This window comes from Balaenoptera borealis (genome assembly GCF_965194805.1).
Source record: "Balaenoptera borealis genome assembly, chromosome: 3".
NCBI lineage: Eukaryota > Metazoa > Chordata > Mammalia > Artiodactyla > Balaenopteridae > Balaenoptera > Balaenoptera borealis.
The window spans coordinates 33,143,003-33,165,246 of NC_138866.1; the positions used below are offsets into that span (position 1 = coordinate 33,143,003).

General features: G+C 44.5%; 1 protein-coding gene across 9 annotated transcripts in view; it reads right to left on the bottom strand.

Annotated features, from left to right (window-relative positions):
• Positions 1-22,244, bottom strand: part of RAD51B (RAD51 paralog B) — a 734,492-nt gene that overhangs the window by 107,051 nt on the left and 605,197 nt on the right. For 8 of the 9 annotated variants that reach the window (XR_014242387.1, XR_014242388.1, XR_014242389.1 and 5 more), the window contains one exon: positions 21,336-21,414. Coding sequence is in view for 2 of the 9 variants with exons in the window: in XM_082384412.1 (XP_082240538.1) it covers positions 21,336-21,414 (79 nt within the window). In the remaining 7 variants the exon portion in view is untranslated. Of the gene's footprint in view, positions 1-11,092; positions 11,580-21,335; positions 21,415-22,244 lie in introns of those variants that run through there. The other variant, XM_082384413.1, reaches the window with a different exon arrangement.

Consider the following 22,244-nt stretch of genomic DNA (forward strand, 5'->3'; position numbering starts at 1 on the left):
TCCCCTTGGGCTGAAGATTGGACAGATTATTTCTGTTCCCATTTTACACACTGGGAAATTGTGACTCAGGGAGGTCACAGGGGTTCGCTGAGGTCACAGAGCTGGAAGGTGGCAGTCTGGAAATTGAAGTCCTATAGCCTCCTCTGAGTTGGTCTCGGTGGATTGCTGGGTACCAGGATCTGTCTGCTCCATGGTGTCCACGTGGCTCTCTTGTATCCTTGACGACTCTTTTGATGCGGGGAAAAGACCATCTGGGACTACAGTAGTCCTCCCTAATCTGCGGGGGATGTGTTTCAAGACCCCCAGTGCCTGAACCATGGATAGTACTGAACTCTACATATAGCATACTTTTTCTTTCCTTATTAAGTTGAGAGCTTTCACCTTTTCGCTCGAAGGAAGCAATTTACGGCTCCTCTTTGGCACATCCAAATTGCCAGCATCACTACTCTTCCACTTTGGGGCCATTATTAAGTAAAATAAGGGTCACATGAACACAAGCACGGTGATACAGTCAATCTGATAACCCCGAAGGTTACTAAGAGACTAATGGGCAGGTAGTGTATACAGCATAGATACGCTGGACAAAGGGATGATTCACGTCCAAGGCCGGATGGAGCTGGACAGTGCAAGTTTTCATTACGCTACTCAGAGCGGCGTGCAATTAAAAACTTATGAACTGTTTATTTCTGGAATTTTCCTTTTAATATTTTCTGGCCATGGTTGACCGTGGGTAGCTGAAACCATAGAACGTGAAACCACGGATAAGGGGGGACTACTGTATCTTGCTTTTCAAAATTAGTATTTTACTTAAGTTACACATTGAAAAAACCCAGTTTTCCCATAGGCTTTCAAGTTTACCTTACAAATCTTACTTTATTCTCTTAGAAATCGTAGATGCACAATAAAAGCCTGTGGGTGATGTCCTCACGTTTCAAAGATCCTTTCTTGCCTGATGCCTCAACAATGCACCCAACATATTCCACCTAGTACCTCCCACTTCGTACATCCTGCAGTAAATCACACCAGAAAGGAAGAGGCGGACCTGCTGGCGGCCTGGGGTGAAGGTGTCACTGGGCCAGATGGGACCGATGATGGGGGGTGGGGTCGGGGCGTGCTAGGGGGTCCAGGCCCAGAGGGCCGACTTCCCGCCAGGCCCTGTGCTGCTGAGCAGGGCACCACAGGCAGGAGATTCAAGAGGCAACTGAATGAAGGAAGAACAGGGAAATGTTTTCCCTTCCCCTATTCCCTATCTCCCTTCTTATCCTGACTCTGGAGAAATATTTGTGAGGGCAGAGGGGCAGGCTGATTTTGCTTCTACCATGTCGATTAACAGAGGCTCACGGGGCAGCTTTGCAGCCAAGGGCCCTCCGGTCCCTCTCCCTTTCAGTCTACCAACCGCCTCCATAGTCTATCTGGGTTCCTCTAACTCTTCTCCTCGCCCCTCTGCCTCTCAGGACTCCAGTCCTCCCCTCCCTCTTCCTCCCCTCCCCTCCGTTCTTTGGGCCTCTGAGCTCTCAGCACCTCCCCCCTCCACGTTTCCCTCCAAACCCCGCGCTCTTTGTTGCTGCATTCAAGGTTCTCAATACAGTAAAGCTTTGATGATTTGCCTCAACTGAGGAGGAATGTCAGCTTAAATTAATGAAGGGTCTGAATAATAGAATTTTAAAGCAAAGTTCAGTTGCTTTCACGTTGTAAAGCATCCTTTCCAGGGTAGAAGCCTTTGCATTTACATGCAGTAAGAGCTAGCGCTGAGAAATGGGGCAATATGTCTTAGACACCCCTTTAGATGCTTCAACAGAAAAGAGCCCTTTATAATTGGCATATACTTTCTTTGACTCTGAGTGTTTCTGCTCCTCAAATCTTTCATTTTTAGTGACCAACGTTTCTTTTTATTACCGTGATTTTACTGGGCTTCTCACAGATCCACAGTTTCATTTCCTGAATTCTTTATGACAGAGACATTTCCACGTTGAAAGTCTCTTTAGACATTCTTAATTTTCAATTACACGAGCAATACATGAATATGTTCATGTATAAAACCTTAAAAATAACAACAATAAAACCTTAAAATAACAGTAAATGCAAACCTTATAAATAATAAAATAATTTCTGTGTTTCGGCTTATAATGCCACTTTCCTTACGTTGGTGCTAATGTATCATCTATAACAAGCTACCCTGCACAAAACCCCCTTCTTTGGGGCCCTATCTAAAAGGGAACCACCTACATCTGACTGGGTCTTACTTGCCCTATTTCCTTACTGCCTCTCTGCCACATTCCATTCCCACGTCTCTGCCAAGAATACTCACCAAGATGAATGTTAACAATTATTAAATCTAGATAAGGGTACTTGGGTGTTCATGATACTGTTTCCTCAACTCTTCTGAATGTTTAAAAATTTCATAAGAAAATAAGAAAAACTCACCAAATTCTAAGAACAGCAATACGGCCAAGTGACCCTTGGAAGAAAAGAGGACCAGTTCTAGTCGCCACTGTCTTCCTTCTTCTAGGGATTCCCATGCCTGCATTGGGCAAGGCTGAGCCTCATTTATAGGTATAGTAACAAAGGTAATGCGTGGTGTATTTCTTAGCAATGTGCACACTTTTGTAAGCCCTTTCATACATATTCCTTCCCTTTGGGGTATAGGTAAGGCAAATGTTGTCCCCAGGGTATAGGTAAGGCAAATGTTGTCCCCATTTTACAGATGAGGCAACCAAGAGGTTTCGTGATACTGCCTAATAATACTGGCTCACTTATTACTTTCTTACTAGGCAGCAGGCATTCTTCTAGGCATCGACGTGTATTAACTAATTTCGTCCTTATAACAACTCTGAGTTACATGTATAACTTTCCCAAGATTACAAAACTAGTAAGTAGTGGGCTGGAATATGAACCTGGCAATGTACTCATGACCCTGAGTTCTTAAACACCTACAACCTCATGTGATGACATTACAGATGCCTTTCTAGTATTCCAAGAGTGGAAATCTGGCAGCCTCCAGGGTTCATTCAGACTGTAAATGTGCTTATTTGGCCTCCACAGTATTTTATAATTGTTGAATTAGTTTCCATAATTTAAAGATTTATTTAAAGAAAAATTTCATCTGAAAATCCAGATTTCTGGCTTCCCTTGAAAAATCAGAAGTTCTGGCAACATTAGGCTGGCATCCCACATAGTAACAATGGGCTGGAGCTGGGTATGAGCTGCCCCTTAGGACAGGGCATACTCTTTCCACGTTGTCACAGTCCCAACTACTCCCAATTATTGCACCTGGCCTCTTTTCGCAACTCTGTTACCTGTTTAGCGTGAGCATTTGCGTTTGCAACCCCTCCCTGTAAAAAACTACAACTCCAAAGAAGTATAAGTTAATATGTGCCCTGGTGCTATCAACACACTACCTAAGTCATTTATTCATCCATCCGTCTATCCATCCAACCATCCCTTCATGGATCTATCCATCCATCTGTCTTTTTACTCTGTCTCAGGTGCCCCAACCTAGCTTGGCCATTCTCAAACTGACAGCACAGAGTCACACCTGCCATTTCTTGACCAATATCTACTTTTCTCACACTCAGTATTAGAAGGGTAGCATCAGAGGAGGGAAGATGATCTGTTGAGGGAAACAGCATTATGGCAGGTGTTATGGACTGAATTGTATCCCCACCCCTAAATTCATATGTTGAAGCCCTTATCCCCACTATGATAATATATGGAGATAGGGCCTTTAAAAGGAAGTAATTAAGGTTAAAGGAGGTCAGAAGAGCAGGACCCTCATCCAATAAGACTGGTGTCCTTACAAGAAGAGGAAGAGACACTAGGAGTGCACACAAAGGAAAGGCCATGTGAAGACACAGCGAGAAGGCATCCATCTGCAAACCAAGGACAGAGGTCTCAGGAGAAACCAAAGCTGCCGGCACCTTGATCTTGGACTTCTATCTTCCAGAACTGGGAGAAAATAAATTTCTGTTGTTTAAGCTCTTCTATGGTATTCTGTTATGGTAGCTTTAGCAGATGAATAGAGCAGGGGATTGTTTTCCATGTGGCCCCTGCCCACCCCTTCCACCTCCCCAGCCCCTGGCCCGTTTCCTTGGCACAGGTAATCACCTAACACCTAAGGGCATCTGGATTAGTTACTAAGAGAAGTGGCCAGCAATCCCAGTTAAGAAGGCCTATTATTTCTCCAGGGGTGTGAACCCCACCAACAGACAGGCTGGGAGGGTAGGGAAAGGGGTGGGAAGACGCCACTAAAGAATTCTACCAGTGGGATGTACTCAGGACATTTTGTAAACCTGAAATGTGGGAGATGTTGCCTGACATTCACAGCATAAGGAGCCTTTGGAGCTGAGATGTGGGCATGAAAAGTATTAGCAAAACTCAAGTTGGCTCAAGGAACATTAAGAGTTACTGGTCCATCCAGTTAGGTGCTTGAATTTAGCAAGCTGTTTTTGTCTGGAGAGTCTGAGTTCAGGTTAAACAGACTGATTGTCAGAATAATTACTGCAGAATTGGCTTCATCTTAAGCCTTCCTATGGGTTTCCTCCAGGTGTTCTAGAGAGGCTTATGTTATTAACACAAAGATAGGTGGTTGCTGATTAACCCCAGAGGGGCCTAGAGAACTGGGAGAAAGCCAGACTGGCTTCTGCTCCATCTTTGCATCAACTTTCAAGCTATTAGAGTGGTAATGGCTGTGGAAGGGGGATGGGTGTGTTGGAGAGAGAGGTTGGACAAACCCCAGATTGGTTCTCAGATCCCAGGGGACAGCCAATGGCAATAGGCTTCAACCCCAGACCGTAAATGAAATGAGCAGAGATCTGGAAGTGATCCAGAGGAACTGGCTCTAGAATCCCACAGCAGCAGGTTTAGAAGCACCATTGGAACCACCTTCTCTGCCATCTTAGGTTCCTAGGGAAACTCTGTAATTTTAGTCAGTAGATAAAAGTGTCAGTCATAGGACAAGGTTTGACCAATGATTTAATCAACAGTGACACACTCAGAGCTCAGGAAAGAGCAGGAAAATACAGGGTTGTTTAGATTTCCTTTTAATGAATTTCTAGCCTCATGTCCACTGAGAGGAATATGGAAATACTGAAATTTGAATGTAGATGGATTGGGTCGGGTTTTTACCACCATCTGATGAGGTATACAGGCAATGGTCTTTGATGAATAAAAGGCAAAGCTCAGTATCACAATTCAATACTCCTCCTAGTTCTCTGGTTGTTGTGTGAATTCAGACAAAGCACAATTTCTCTGACTCCGTTGAAATAGGGCAACACCACACGTGACCAGTCCTCCAAAACCATCACGAAGATTTGTGAAAACTGCCAATGAAGAGCTTTGTGCATCTTGGGAGGACACTACTGGCAAAGACCTTATCTAAACAGAGTCCTTCACTTGTGTTCTAAACCTTAGTTTGAAAGTAAATTGTTTGGCACTTATTATTCAAGGGTCTGGGACCAGGGCTCCCTGAGGCCTGAGGATGGGGGCTGGGGAAAGGCAAGGGTCTGAGATGGGGACTAGGAATCCCCACAGGGGTCAGAAAAAGGTCTGGGGGATTAGTGGAGCCAGAATACGTTCCCTCTCTGCTAGGTCAGGGTTCCTCAGCGGAACTTTCCCTTGCTTCTGCTGATGTCTGGTTTTGGGGAGAGGGAAATTGCTGCAAAGATTGGGAGAAAGAGCAAAGGGACTTGGTCCTGGTGGGAATGAGATTTTCTTTAGCTATGAAAGGGTTTTATTTCCATTCCTCCTTCCATATCACACCTTCCCCAGTCTTCCTTCTATTCTCAAATACATGTTAAGACCTCTTCCTTCCCACTCACTAGTCATACACCTCCATGAGTGGGTACTTTTTTTTTAAAATTAATTAATTAATTTGGTTGCGCCGCGTCTCAGTTGCAGCAGGCGTGCTCCTTAGCTGTGGCTCGCAGGCTCCCCAGCTGCAGCACGTGTGCTCCTCAGCTGCAGCCAGCAGGCTCCTTAGTTGCAGCTCACAGGCCTTAGTTGTGGCTCACCAGCTCCTTAGTTGTGACACGCAAACTCCCAGCCAGGGCATGCATGTGGGATCCAGCTCCCCAACCAGAGATTGAACCCCCGCCCCCTGCATTGGAAGCATGGAGCCCCAGCCAACTGCACCACCAGGGAAGTCCCTGTGATGGCGTACTTTAACAGGACGAGAAGTAGGATAGTGGAGTCAGGGGTTGAGGGATGAGCAATAATGGGGGACCAGGCTGCGACAGGGGAGATCAGGTCTACAGTGATGAGAAGGGGAGGTAGAAGCAAGAGAGTGAATGAGTATCTGTGTAGCAATCCAGTTAAGGGTACAAAGAGCACACTACAGTTCATCATCTCACCCTCTCACGGGTCCCTCTAATGCAAGCTGCCTTGCCCACATCTGCTGCTGCTTAGGCAGCCATGCTTTCGGCTCCTCCTTCAGCCCACAGCAGACTGGCTGGCTAGTGACCAATGATGTTAACTGAGACAAAACAATAAGATGAGCCTATGCCAATCATATTCTCTCTTAGGAATTCTAACTAGGAAATACCAAGGAAAAAAGCCAATGGGCTTGGAGTTGAAAGGCTGAGGTGGAGAGAGAGGAGCTCAAGAGACCAGGACAAGCCACATGCCAGCTCAAGTTTTGAATAAGCAGAACTATAGTATGTAGGGCATGTCTGCTGGGAGAGAGAGTTGCCTTGGACAGATATGCAGAGAGAAGCAGAGTCTCTAAGGTAATGAATCCCTAGGGTTGCCTTTGCTCCTCAAGGCTCTCCAATTCCAGACCACCCGTATCCTTAACAACACCTGTCCCCTTTTACCTAAGGTAACTGAGATTTTTCTCAATGGAAAGACCCAACTATAACTAACAGTTTGAACAAGTTCTGTGTAGGTAAGTTAAAATTGAATTATTATTTGAAGACATTTTCTTTGGGGAAAATGAGTAGGCTGGTTCCCTTAGCCAACATGACCTACCACCACTGTTTATTTGGAAGCATCTTGTGTACTTGAGATTAGGTTTTAGGCAGGAAATGGTGTGACCTAATTTTTCCCTTTGTTATTCTGATGTCAAGGCAGGTAAAGACTATGTTTCAGTCCTAAAGAAAGGAGATCTTGGCGTCTACAAAGAACTGGTTTGGTCTAAGAAAGGTAAGTCCTTTCTAAGTTGCTAAGATTCAGGTCTACAAATCTCTCTGAGGGAAGCTTTAAAACCATGAGTTTTTACCAAGTTAAAAGGAGCAGAGAGGTGTGGCAGCCATGTTGGTTCACCAGTGAGATCTCGTGAATCATTTCTCATCTCGGATTTCAGGGCTCAGGAGGGCTAAACTGGAAGGAAAACTGAGAGCAGCTCTTGTCAATACGAGACCTCATCCATTATGTCCACAGCCTCTTGGAAATGTCCCCCAGCAAGGCTGCCATCAGCACTTGACTGAAAACACATGGAAGCAGCCCACTCAGAGCAGGAATTCATTATTGGAAGAATAATAAGGGAAAGTTTTTCTTTTTCTTCTCTTTCTGATGCTGGGAAATCTGCTTTCTGGAAAAGTCGCAGGGATTAGAGGGAATTTGAATCATGTCCGGTAACAAGGGAGGGAATGGAAGCAGAAGGGCATGTTTCCAGAAGCCATTTCACACAAAGCATGATGGTCCTGGGCAACTCAAAGTGAGCTGTTCTATCTTAGACGTATTATTGAAATCGGGCCATGGCTCCCTTTAACCCATTATCTTTTCCGAGAGTGATTAGTATCAGATAGCTTCAAGGGAAAAGCACCCAGAGTTAATTGGTTTTCCCTGGCTACTCCTCTTTTTCAAAAAGGTCACCTGTGGACTAAAATGGGCTGCAAAACTATTTGGTCTTCAACTCTCAACACTACCCTGTAAGTCTTTGATAGATGCCCAGTAATCCAAGGGAAAGGCACAAGGTGTGGATGTGAAAGAAGGAGACATTTGCCAGCTCCCTGGGTCTACAGTATGCAGCAGACATTACAAGTGTTTGCCAATCTCCAGTTCTCCTTCCATTCCAAATACAGACGAGGTTCCCAACTCCAAGGACGACATGACTGCTTGGTCATGAGAGAGGTGATGTGTGTCGTTTCTTAGAGGAGGCCCTTAATTGCCAATGCTCCACCCCCTTCTCATTCTTCCCCTCCTAATGGCAAGTGTGAAGTGCATGTTGATACTGAAACGAACTATTGAATCATCACATGGAGGACAGCCTCCCAGGAGGGTCTCTCAGACATGCACAGGCCTGGTTTTAAGTCACTGAGATTTCATGGCTTGTTTGTTTAAGCAGCAAAACCAAGTCTGTCCTGACTTATGCCCGCTATTTATTGGTCATCTCTCCTCCCAGTTCTGTTTGGAGTTCTGGAGCACCTGTGCTGCATCTGAACCTCACCCTCATTGAAATTCAGAGAAGTAGGCAATGTGCTTTCTCTCGCACTTAGGATATTCATCTGAGAAGTGTGATGGACTGCTCCCTTCATTTGAGTAAAAGTAGCCTCTGGTGAATTCTGTAGTGGAATAAAGAAGGTCCTTTCATAGCTGTAGGACAAAAGTGATGGTGATGATATTAAAACCAAAGCTTGGGGAAAAAATGACCCTCCCAAGTGGTTCTAAGACCACGATTTTTAGGACAGAATCTGATATTTTGCACTTCCTCTTGCCTTCATTCCCCTCTCCTCCATTACCTAATCCTCATCACCCAACTCCAGAATTCTCATTTGGCAATCCTGGTTTTGCAGGACAAACTTCTACAATCCCGTCTCTGAGCAGTAACTTTGCTCACAACATACAACTAAAAGTCACTAGGCATAGAGTTAGGCAATTCTGGGTTAACCCAGAAGTGTTCACTCCATGGGCTGACAGGGACCACATGCTTCTGAATCTTGACCAGGACTGCAGCACATCAACACAGTAACTAGGATGCTAGTACAAGTAGGGAGACAAAAGTTGGACTTTGCGTTATATATGTATATGTACACACACACCAAGAAATTACTTCATCGCATCCAAGTTCAATAAAAGTCATTAACAACTCAAGATGCCTCACTAGCGTTCCATGGGTGGTACCAGTTTGGCAGATTTTCAGCTCGTGAATGCCACCTGTGTCTTCTTCCGTGTGAATATTCCCTGGGGGCACCTTTCCTATGCATGTCTCCTCATTTTTAATAATGGTGAAAAGAGAAGGAGACAGTGATGGAATCTCTACCATATTCTCTTCAGTCACTTCTCCCGTTGGAAGATCCAACCACCAGTATTGCTCTGATGATTCTTTTATTTGGAAAATATTCACTGAATTTCTATTACGTGTACAGTATTGTGCTGAGTACTTTAGTGAGGATGACTAAGAAAGGTTGTAATAGATACGAACAGAAATACTACAGGGGTGAGTGGGGAGAGGAAGAAGCAAGACTACCTGGGTTCAAATCCACATTCCATCACTTTCTACCAAGAGACTGAACTTTTCTTGCCTCCTTCCTCATCTGCAAAGAAGGAATGATGTGAAGTCCTACCTTGTGAACCTGTGGGGAGGATCAGATAAGCAGATGCACATACAGTGTGTGTGAGACACACAGCAGCACTGAGTATTGGCACAATGCAAAGACAGTGCTTAGGTCCTGTCCTGGCAGCATGGTTTGTGGTGAAATGCCTTGGAGTAGGAGAGCACAGGGATTGATCTGTCTGTCAATCACTGGGGGTAGAGCACTGTCTTACTGTTTCCTGGGGTCAAAAAAAAAAAGGCCTCAAGTAGGAAGCCATTTAATCTTTGACATCTGGGATCGAGATATGTTTTCCTCGTACCTTTCTCAGACACTCCTGAGTGCCCAGTTTAATGTGTGAACTGCTTAGCTTTTCTTTCTTGGTGGACAGTGAAAGTGCAGAGAGACTGAACTAATAGTTACGGAGAACAAAATATCTTTCTCAACTTTTGTAATAGTCCCTGGCTGTTTGAAAATAGCCAATTCATAGTCAAGAATTCACAGGAAATGTACATTGAATCAGCTGCAAAAACTCAGCTTGATTTTCACAAATGTTCTATTGAAGACCACAAGCTCTCCAAAGGCACCTCACTCAGAGCGAGACAAATGACCACAGTCTGGAAACTGTATCCTCCACCTCTTCCAGGTCCATCAAAATCTTTCTCGCCCTCCAATGCCCAGCGCATTGTTTGCTCTCCAGGAATACCTTCCTTGATTCACTCCAGCTGGATAAAATGTTCCTCCTTTGGCCCTTGTAGCCTGTGGCTTGGGCGTACATCTATAATGTTAACTTTATTTTATTCTGCTTTATATTATAGTTAGGAGTACACGAGTCTTTTCCATTCCTTGTAATACACATAGCCTGTTTTTTGAGCTTTGCCTTAGCATTTCGTATGTAGTCAACAAATACTGAGTTGTTAAAGGATTTTGTCGTCCAACAATTCTTCACCGATTGGGTACTTACTTTGTGCACAGCACTCTGTTGGGCATTGAAAGCAGACATGAGATAGGACAAGACTTGATCCTAGCATCCAAGGCATTTAAAAACCTCTGAAGGGGAGCAGATACAAAGTGATTCTACAGAGGGCAGCTTGAGTGTCACCAACAATTTGGGTAAAAGAGGTCCCAGTGCCAAAGGCTGGGAAGATCTGATGCCTGGCTTTGAAGGGGCTGAAGCCCACAGCCTTGAAGCTTTGGTTGGAAACGTCATGGAAGAAGGAGGGGGTAGGCTGGGTGCTCTGCTAGAAACGACTGAATTATCCTATGGGTCACCAATTGATTTATTTGCTAATTGACTGGCCCAGCCTTGAGCTTTGGATCTAAAGAAATCATTTCATCCTTTATTAAATACTGCAGGAATCTCACTCTTTGTTCTGCAGGGCTCTACACAATGTACCAGTGAAACTTGAATTTACACCACAATAGGTGTACCACTAATGACCTTCCAAATGCCACTAATACCATACATGTCCCGCTTCTCAGTTGGATCCGAACCTGTCAGTGAATTCTGAGCCCATCGACCTCCCTCTGACAAAAGAGCAGACCCTCATGCCCATGCCCGCCCCCAGCCTCCCCCATCTTTCCATGATTTCATTTCTGAATCAGTTACTCTTTGGAGACCCCAATTCCTTTACACCTACTCTTTTTATTTAGTGGACAATACTTCATTCGGAAATGTTCCCTCCTGTAATTACAAACCCTGTTAGTCATCCTGCTCCTCTCCCCAGGGGGATTGTGGGCTTTAATTAATTAATGTGGTTAAACCGCTTTGAGGTGCCTGGTTGAAAGGTGCTATATAAGTGCAAATTATTATTATTATGGCTGTTGCCATCCCAAGGCAGCAAAGCCTACAGCCCCAAGCATCTAGAGACCCGAACAAAGGCCTCTTCATCTTCACCTTCCCTGCTAGGTCTGAGATGGCTGGCTCAATGGTAAGGAGGGGGGGGGGGTGTGTGCAAATCTGTTACCATCTCAACAGCAATCAACTAATTAATCCCCATTATGTTGGCTTCCGTTTCCTTCTTCCAAGCAGCCCGGTCCTGTTTCATTTCACAAATCACGCCCCCATCAGCTCTAGACAAAGGTCATAGTGTCCCTATGGCCTCTGTTGGTCTAAAGGAAAAAAAAAAAAAGAGAGAGAGAGGGAGAGAAAGAATGTTTGAAAAACCGTTGCTGTCATGAAATGCACTAACTTCTCACTAGCAGTCTAAATAAACCTCTCCTTCCAGCAGTCCTCTTACACACATACCTGTCTATTACCCAGGGAGCCAATGGCTTTGCAAACCTGAGACACCCAGAAACTCAGCACAGGTGTGGGTTAAGGCCCCACAGCCCTGGCTTGACTACCGATAGCTACAGACAAAAGGGGAGCCTTTCCCGGCTGGGTGGGAAGAGGTCATCCAGAGAAGCGGGAGCCCCTCTTCAGCTTCCTCTACTACTCCCCAGGTTTCCCCTGAGAAAGCCAGCTGCCATCTGTAGCCAGGAAGCCCTCACAAAGACCGGGGGGCCATGATTTAGATGTTTTGTGCTACACCTAGCACACCGCAGCCCTTAACAAATGCTCGGGGCTTCCACTACGATGGGAGCCATTGAAAGCAGCCCTGTGGGGGAGACTTGGCCTCTCGAGGGGATGCTCCTGACCAAAATGCTCCTTACAAGGTTGTGCCTCAGACCCTTTGTTAGCGGGGACGTGGGTGAGCCTCAGGGGGTCATGTCTTCATCTGCCTCCATTTATCCTCCCTATTGAAGGGCCCCTTCAAGACATTGGTCAGTCTCTGTGGGAAGTGATTTGGAGAGCAACAAAAGAACTTGGGCCCTTTGGGGGGGCCTTCAGAATTCAGTAAACATCTGGACACGGAAGGCCAGGTTCTCAAGCAGTCTAGCTGGGGAGATGTCAAAAGAGAGAAAGAGCTGTGTGTGCAATGCAAGCTTTTAGTTCTGTGGCGACATTTGTTGTCGAAAAACACAGACGCCCCAGTAGGTAGATAGGAAGATTTTTCAAAAGCTCCTCTATTTGTCAGTTTTTGTGAGTGCCGTGCACTATTTGTCAGTTCTCATGGCATGTGTGAGGAAACTGAAGTTTCACATGGCTAGGGAGAAGCATGTGATGGATCTTCTGATTCTGTATGGACTCTGAATGACCCAAGGTTGCATAAGCCTGTCCTGGGAATTGTTGTTAAGCATTTCTGTTATCCTTGAGATTTGTAAAGCACTTTTTAGTCAAGGTGATTTGTTGGCTTCTCATCATGAGCACATTTTAATTGACAAAAAAAATGAAGTACCGAGGCTAAGTGATTTACACTTCATCACATGATAAACTTCAGGATCTGAACTCTTGACTCTCAATGTTCCCTTTATTGTTGAATCAATCCATTTAGAACACATTAGTCAGCATGATTCAACATTAGTCACATGGCACTAATCAGCATTCCCCAGCGTGCCCAAATCTATCCTCAAACAGCAAAAGAAACTGGCTTCTGTCAAGAGACAATGGAATGCCGTTTTCGTCAGTATTCAGGAGCTGACATCCAGTTCAAGTACCATGTCCTCTCAGGAACCTTCCTCAGTCATCCTAGATGGAATGAGTCTATTTCCTCTATCCTTTCAAATCCCATTGTTTGAACCTTGATAATAGGTGTGGCAGTTTGCTTTTGATTGCACATTTTGTTTTTGAGCTAACTAGATTGTGAGCTACTAAAAAAAAGGGACCATTTTTTTTTTTCCAGCCTATCTCGTCAGAGCACCATGGTTTACAAACGATAGATGTTTGAGAAATACCTGCTTAACTGAACTCACTGAAATGGAGCTCAAGTCATATTCCAGAAAGAACTCCAAGTCCTTTTGGAAGAGGTTTTCAAAGAAAATCAACAACCTGAATTGATTTAACATCTTTTGATATTATTACCTGGGCATTTTCACAAATGCAAATTGTTAACTGTTAATTGTTAAAGATAGCTAAATGGCTTCCCAGTTCTAAAATAGGAGTGTGGATCTAGTCTAACTACAGTCCAGGCCTTGGAATAAAGTTTTTCTCTATAACCTTATTCCAACTGACATTTTGTTCCATGGCTTTTTTTTTGGTTTGTTTTTTTTGTTTTTTTGTTTTTTTAAGTGGAGACAGGAGAAAACATTTTGGAAAAAAAATGTGTTTAGTCTATGACTTTGGAACCAAATTTATACCCTGCCTTGTGCTATAAGCACTAGTAGCTCTTGTTCAAGCATCTTTCTTGAATAGTGCACAATAGCAAAACATGTACTAAGTTTTTGCTTGACAGAGATTCTGTCTTGGGAGGCGGAACAAGATTTCTGGGTGCTGATCTTTGGTGGCATTACTGACTGTGATACTCTACTCCTCTGCTCTAGACTCTGCCAAAGAAGGTCCTGATAGCATTTTAAATATATAATATTTTTTCTTTTTTTTAAGAACAGAAAAGAGTTTTATTTGAGCCAAATTGAGTACTAGGCTGGAACCCTGCTTTCCAGATAACTCTGAGAAACTGCAATATTTATGTTGCATTTCAACATTATGCAACAAGTCCAGCCCTAGGGTCTGTACTGTTGTATGCTGGGGCCTAATCTCTGCAACTGGGTTCTTCTGAAAGAAATGTGTCACTAAATATTCATCTCCTCTTCTCTCTCATGATAATAGAACTCCCGAAATTTAGGTGGGCACATGGCCACCGAGATTAACAACTACATTTTCCAGTCTTTCTTTCCATATATTGGTAGATCGGCAGAAATAATGTGTGTAACTTCTGGTTAATATCCTTAAAGGAAGGGGGTTGCCCTTTCCTCCCACCAAATCTCTACCCCACACAACTCCTGCTACCTGGATGCAGGACATGATACTGAGCTATTTTGGACCATGACAACAAGGGCAACATCCTAGGTATGATGGAGCAACAAGCTAAGAGCTGGGGCCCCTGGACCAACATGTGGGGCCAAGCTGCCATACCAGCTCTGGACTGCATTCCTCCACAGTGCTATGTGAGAAAGCAGTCAACCTCTACCTTGTACACCACTGTTAATCTAGGTTGTGGTTCCACCCAGCCAAATTTATAACCCAAGTATACTTAGGAAATTTCTTGAGGGATCACTGTATCAATGTGACTGTTCCATCTTAGCTTAGAATTTCGGGATTCAAGATTCAGGATGGGCCTAGAGTATCCCAACAGAGGCTCATGAAGCCTGAGAGATAAGTTGTCACAGGGGCTGCCATGATGGAAGACAAGGGGGCCCAAATTCATTTCCGATTTTATAAAAATCTTAGGAGCCCAGGCTGAGTACTTGGGAATGCCTACAAACCCAATTTTGAGGCAGTGAACATCACTTCACCTTTCTGGAACTCAGTTCCCTCACCTGAAAATGAAGGTGATGAATGGAACGAAAAGGTCCCTTTCTGGGAGGTGTATATAGTTAACTTTAGGAGGAGTAGAATAATTTCTGTCAGTTAATCATGTAAGTATATGCATAAAGCACATGCACTGTACAGAAGACCCCTCTAAAAGCTATGGAAACTTACACCCCAATGGCAGAGATAAAAGAGGCAGCCATAAAGAAACACAAGAAGATTGCCCATGGAAACATGACGGTGAATTTATAATTATAGGAATTGGTACACTATCTCCAGAAGAAGTGTAAATTGGTAAACCTCTTTGGAGAACAATTTGAAAGTATATAGTAAAGATAAAAATGTGCATTCCCTGACTAGCCATTCTACTTTTTGATATATACCTAGAGAAACCCTCACACCTGCATACCAAGAAACATGGGCAACAGGATTCATTAAGTTAACAAATAATCAAAATTTTTGTCAATAGGGGAATGGATAACATGTGGTACATTCATACAATGGATATGGATACCTCAGTTAAAATGAAAGAACATGATCTATGTGTATCAACACAGATATGTTGCAAAAACAATGCTAAATGAAAAAAGCAAGCTGTGGAATGATGGTATAATAAACCATTTATGAAAATTTAGGATGCACTCAAAACAAATCTGATGTTTGGATTCACATATATGTAGAAAAGTTTTTCAGAATGGGGAGAAGGATATACATCAAACCCTGGGGAGCTTTTACTTCTGTGGAGGAGTGTAGGGGAGAGAAGGAATGGACTTGGGATAGGAGCAAAGGAGTTTTGAATTTTGTAAGGTTTTATCCCTGTAATTAAAAATATCTGAAATTAGGAGTTTGGGATTAACATATACACACTGCTATATATAAAATAGATAATCAACAAGGACCTACTGTATTGTATAGGGAACTATACTCAATATCTTATAATAACCTATAATGGAAAAGAATCTGAAAAAGAATATATATGTATAACTGAATCACTCTGCTGTACACCTGAAACAACACTGTAAATCAACTATACTTCGATTAAAAAAAATCTGAAAAACAAAGACAAAATATTAACATCTGTTAATTCTGGATGTTAGAGTCATGGGTTTGCTTTATTATTTTCTGTAATGTTCAGTATTTAAAATATGTTTTCCACATTGAAAACAAAATCTGTCCTTTGAGGCTAACAGTGAGAGGAAAAGAAAGGACCAAGGAAAGGGTCAGTGCGGGACGATGTCATGGAGGGAGGGGATGTGAAGTGAATGTTGAAAGAGAAGGAGAGACTCTGCAGATGGGAGCCCTGCTTCTCCGGCCTGGGAAGCACCTCGTGGAGGGGCGGGCAGAAGCAGCTCAGGGCAAGACGACAGGCCTGCTCTGCCCTCTCCTCCGTGACCTGTGCGAGCGAGTTCACTCTGCTCCACTGAATCCCAGGGCTCTCTGCCAGGCTCCCCAAAGCATGCCAGGCTGTGCCAGGTGTGGGGGTGATATTTACCAAGCAGACACCTCCATACCTGGATGGAAACAGACTGAGATTCTCCTGGGTCACTTTGAGTCCACTGGGCAGAAACATTTAGATGGGTTACTGGTTTTAACTGAAATCTGATGAAATCAGATCGTGGTATTTGGGGAAAAAGAATTTTTCAATGAATCATCCAGTTGGCTCAGTGACTAAGAAAATGGGGTGGAAGAATGTAACTCCACTTTGTGACAAAGGAACAAACAGAGGAGATTAATGCCTTTCCAACATGCTTCGAAAGGTGGTCAAATAACCACTCTTGATTTTACAAGAAAGATGAGGCACATAGCTTTCCAGCTCTTAAAAAAATCATTGTTTCTTTGTTTTCTGGTTTATTCCGAGTCCCAATACTGGGTTATAGTATAGGGACTGGTTGGAAAAACAGAAAACTAGCTTTGTTTCTAGACTTCTCTGGACCCATCTCTGGGCGCTCTGGGCTCCCCTGAGCTTCCCTAGCCCCATTCCAAGGTTTATGCTGCTCATTCAAACCTAAGCTAATAAGAATAGCACCAGAATCCAGATTCAACCTGTCTTACCTGATCTTTATTTTTTTAAACAATATAAAAGCACATAATTCTGTCCTGTTGAGAAACTAAGCCGTTGTCCTCTATCCTGTTCAAAACAACTTGGTTTACGTTTTTCAAACGCTTCCTAGATTCCTAAGGAAAAGGTAAGTGTAGGGCAAGGGAAAAGTGAACAAGGAGGAGCCCCCCTGAGCTCACCTCTGCCTTTTCCCTGGCCAACCCTTCCTAGAGCATCTCCTTCTTTGCCAAGTCGGCAGGCCTTTATTGCCTGGAGCCCCATGAAAGCCAGGATGGCTCCGGGAGACCCAGGCCCTGGGTTTTCCCTTTGCTTCCTGTAGCATCAGCAACGGCCTGGGCCTGGCTGCTTTCAAGTACAGAATCTTTATTCCCGGCCTTGACAAAGAGGTCCAGGGACCCCAGCTGTGCTCTGGGTGGCACAACATTTGGGGCTTGCTGGGGAAGCAAAGGACACGACCAGAACAGATGTGGGTCAAGTTGGAGTTCACTGTAAACGCCCCTTTCCCTTCTGCAGCCATGCGGTTCTGTGGACCCACTCCATGCAAGCCGATTCCCGAAGCCAAGTCCCGCTTTTTCCTCTCCACTAGGTCCCGGCACCCCTTAGCCTCTCTCTGGGCTGGTCAAGCCTCTAAGCTTTCCCACTCAGTGAACAGTGGGATTTCATGGTGAACTCTGGGAACAAAAGGAAAAATGGATTAAAGGGATCTTCCCCGACCCCCTCCACCTTTCCCACTTCAGTTGCACAAAATAGCTGAACTTTCCCTCTGCTGGGACCTGGCCCCTCTCAGAGTCTGAACCATCAGCAAGTTGGGGGCTGTGAGATCCCTCTCCTTTGGGGCCCAAATGTTTCCAGGGTCTGGGGCCCAAGTATTTCCAGAGTCTTGGGCCCAACCAGAAGAGGCCAGGATCCCGGACCAGTGCGAGGACAGACAAAGAAGATGCAAACAGCACGGTATTACCATGGTAATAGCCTGAGCCAGGCGGCCTCCTGAAGATGCTGGAGGGTGGGTTTTCTTTCTTTTTCTTTTCTTTTCTTTTTTTTTCTTGCAAAAGGAGAATAGTTCCGCTTTCTATTTTACTACAACAATAGCATGGACCGGCTCCTTCAAGTGTTTAAAAAGCAGCCTGAGAAATCTCTATACCAAGCCCCTCAGTCTCTCCAGCCTGCCGTTTTATTGTCCCTCCCATCCCAGTGAACAAAGGGGCGGGAAGGCTGTAAGGCCCCCAGTTGTCGGCTGTTCTCAGCATCCTAATCCTTGAGAACCGGGGAGGGGAATGGCCTGTGGAGCCGGTAAATCGAATGTTGGCCTCACCTTTTATTCCCTCCCTCTGCTTCTGCACTCAAGAGCTCTTCAGGTAGTATAAAACCTCCTGGTTAGCAGGCTGGTAGGAATCTTGGGGCTTGCTAAGGGGATGAAAGGCTCCCAGCGATCATTCCCACATTCACTAACAGCCCTGCTCCCCACCCAAAAAACCAGGGTAGCCCGTTTGGATTATTCTTTACTGCCACTTCAGGCTAGCTCCATTACAAAGACGGAATGTTGAGCCACAGTGGCTGGGCTGGCAGTTTCCTGTTCAGTTGGTACCACAGGAGCTGCCCTCCCTCTTCCAGCCCTTCCCCTCTCTGTCTCTATGCCCCTCAGACATGGCTTGCATACCCCCTCCCGGAGCTGTAGGTACCAACCTCCATGCCACCTCAGGACTGTTGTGCCAGAGCAACCCCTCACACAAGAAAAGTTTCTTGGCCTTGATATCTGGTACCTTTCCAAGGTTATCACCCAGGGATCAAAGGTTTCTTTGCTTTAAACCTGGGGAATGGTGCAGGTGTTTTTTTAGCTCAGTCATCTGGTAAGACTGGGGGCAAAAATAAGCTTTTATGTTCTGGTTTGTGGAGATCTCAAGGGTAGAACTCTCCTGAGCTAAGTGAATAATAAGTACACCATCTCCTTGGAGAATCAGATAAAGGTGAAGTGGGAAGGCCTTTAGAGATCACCCAGGCCGATGACTGCAATCCAAGTAAGAAAAACATTTTGCACTGCAACCTCTGTACATAAACTCATAATGCATGTACACACACACAATCACACAAGAAATATTTCATGAAACAGTACAATATGTGTGTTATAATATGTTATTTTCCATTCTCTATTTCTTTTTTTTTTTTTTAATGCTGGTTATGATTCCTTAATTTTATTTCATGACCCACCAGTGGGTTGCAAAACAGTTTGCAAAGCACTGAATCAAGGTCAACATTGTCTTTTTCAAGCCAACAAAACTAGGATGCTAGAGATTTTCTCAAGAACCTACCAGAGCTGGAATGGAAATCCAAGGTGGTCTCTCTAATACAGGAGGGATCCCCATTTTTCTGAGGATCAGAGCTCCTTTTCGTTTCCCCAAAGCCTTGGGAGCACATAGCCAGAGGGGAGGGAATGCCCAGAGGTTTGCATTAAGTGGCATTGCTGACAGGGGCAGAGGGTTCTGCCACCTCCAAAACACCTCAGAGAGGAAGGTGTAGTTTCAAAAGCAAATAGGTGAGGCTCTGAAATCTCCCAGACATTTTTATTTACTGGTTGGGATTCTTGCATCATCAGACACTTTCCTGAATGTTTCTCTTTCCTGGACACCCAGCTCCAGGTCAGCCTCCTTTAGTAATCCACTTTCTCCCATTTTCCAACTATTTCTAATAGTCTTTCTTTGTAGTTTCTCAATGCCTACCAATTCATTGTACTTCCAGTTTCTAAATACTTTCCCTAAACAATTTCCTCCTTCCTGTCAAAATCATGATCTTAGCAATGAGAGTCAGAGAGGCAATTCTATGTATCTTGTTCCCACAAATATTATCCAAAAGTTATCCAAATAAGACCATGCTTTCAAATGTTATTTACCAAAATGCCGAGTGATCAAGATACAGGCACCAACCATATCAAGGCTCTCCTACAAGCCATCTGGGCAGAACTGGCCCTTTTCTTCCTGAAATTATCTTGTAATCTTCCATAGAACTTCTTGAAATCTTCATCTAAAATTGCTATTTACTAGACTTCTAATCTTTTAAGAAACGCTCTAAAAATGAAGAGCCAAAGGGCACACTGTGCACTGGGTAAACACAAGTCCAGCTTTCTGATTGCTTATTACTTATACACCCTTAGAGAGTCTGTAACAAAGGGGCCTGCTGTTTGCTTTGCTTAATCTGGTCTTAAAATCTCTGCTTCTTTGTCAGAAAACAATATTTGCAATTGTAAAAAAAATATTTACCAAGGAACTTAGATAGCATAAGTCAAAGGCTAAGAGTCAAAGGTCAGTAGTTCTTACTCCAAATTTCCCTGGACCCGAGTCCCTGCTGTGGAGCTCAGCTGCACCAAACAAACACGCTGCTTTCTGGGTCCATTAAGAAGTGGACGTTTTAGAAGGAGAGGAAAAGGAAGGCTGCAGCCTGTTCCTCAGTCAGAAGCATGAACCGTCTAGCCTGCCCCACAAAAGTCCTGCTAGATCTTTGCAATGCAATGTGTCTCCGTGGGGATATTGTAAGGACTTACCCTGTTTCATAAACTTGGGAAAAACACTCAGCTTACAAAATCCTAAAGGGCAGATATTCCTCCCGTGGAAAGCAATGGCAATATGCTCCTCTGTGGTTCCGGCTAGATGGGCACCTACGCATCTCCTGGGGCAGGGCCTCCTGCCTGACAGCGGGGGACAGACGTGTATCCTGAGCACTTCTGTGGGGACCCTTCTTAATCTACAAAGCTGTCTGGGACATCTGACCCTGTGGGCTAAGTTCAGTGGGGTTTGAATTTACCCCCTCCTGTTCACTGTTTTCTGCAGATCTGCCATTGGATGCTTTTCCTAACCACCCGAGGACCCAGCATCTGGGAATGATGCCCCTCAATCCACTTTTCCCCCTGTTTGTTGAATTAGTTCTGGGTTGTGGCCTTGGGGGGCTCTACCACGAGCCAGAACTCAGGCCCGTGTCACAAAGTGCAGGTCTGCAAGGCCTGGTCCCCAGTCGGGACTTGAGCACAGTGGGAGGAAATGGAGTAACCGGAAGGAGGCCGAGGAAGTAGCGCTCGTGAAGCCATGACGTTCCTCCACCCGCTAAGTGAGAAGGCTCTGAGGCAGGGCTGGGCCCTCCACGCTGGTGTCAGAGACCTACCTCCTGGTCCCTCACCCCACGGAACCTGCGAAGAGGACTGGGGTGGTTGCAGTTCCTAGCCTACTCGATCTGTCCCTCATTCTTGGGTTGTCTGTTAGGAAATTCTATAGTTCTCCGTAACCTCTGTCAAAGTCTTGCCACAATTGCCAGTCTCTCTTATCCTATCAGGATAAACGTCACTGGTCAATTCATCTTGGCCTTTGATTCCATCCCAAAGGAGCTTCTATCAGGAGCACAGCAGTAATTATCACCCCGCAATGGGCAGCACTGAGCATAATCAGACTAAAGAAATGGCTTAATCCGAGAATCTTACCTTGAAGAACCAGGCCTTCCTTCTCGATGGTGTAGACAAATGTGGTGAAGGTCGCCAGAGGGGACTTGGCAATGAGAATCTGCACAGAAAGCATATTTGCTCAGGATTAGTCAAAGGAAATAGAGATGAGCCTCTATTCATTCCTATTCCCACTTTGAAACAAAGTGGGAACATGTGACTGTAAACTGTGAGGTTTATTTATTGTGAAATTATTTCAGAAACAAATGAGTATTATTCCTTCAGTCAACTGATCACCTTGGAAGGCTGTACATCAATTCCAACTGTTCTACCACTGAATGCCATATTCTTGAACCAGTTCTAGACATAAGTTTCATTATGATATCGCATGTCTAAATAGCCACCTTTCTGCCCAAAGATAAATTTAGCCTGATTGTCTAATTTCATTCATAAATTTAGCTATTTTACTAAAAAAATAAAATAAAATCTACCCCTAAAAGATAAAGATTTAACATCACTGCAAATATTGAAAATGACTTGGTAAAGGCAGAGCCATGATAGGTTGCTTTGTTGGCCCCAAATCTTCACCAAGTCTGTATTCACACCCTTAGCCATGTGACTACATTCCCTCTTACATGAGGTGTAGAGTATTTCCCATGGCCCTGGACTGTGGGTTTGTTGGCCACATGACTTGCTTTGAATAACAGATTGTGTCAATTCTTAGCCTAGGCCTCAAGAAGCCTCACGTAACTCCACTTGTTCTTTTATGCTTCTGCTACTGCCAGAGAGAAATATGTTCAAGGTAATCTGTTATCTCATAAGGAGAATGAGAGACACCTGACCCAGAGCTAGCCAGCCAGGCCCAGTCTAAATAGCTGACCCCCAGGAGACCCACATACACGTTGGTTAAATGCTTATGACTGTATGCATGACTCTGTGATTTTGATGATG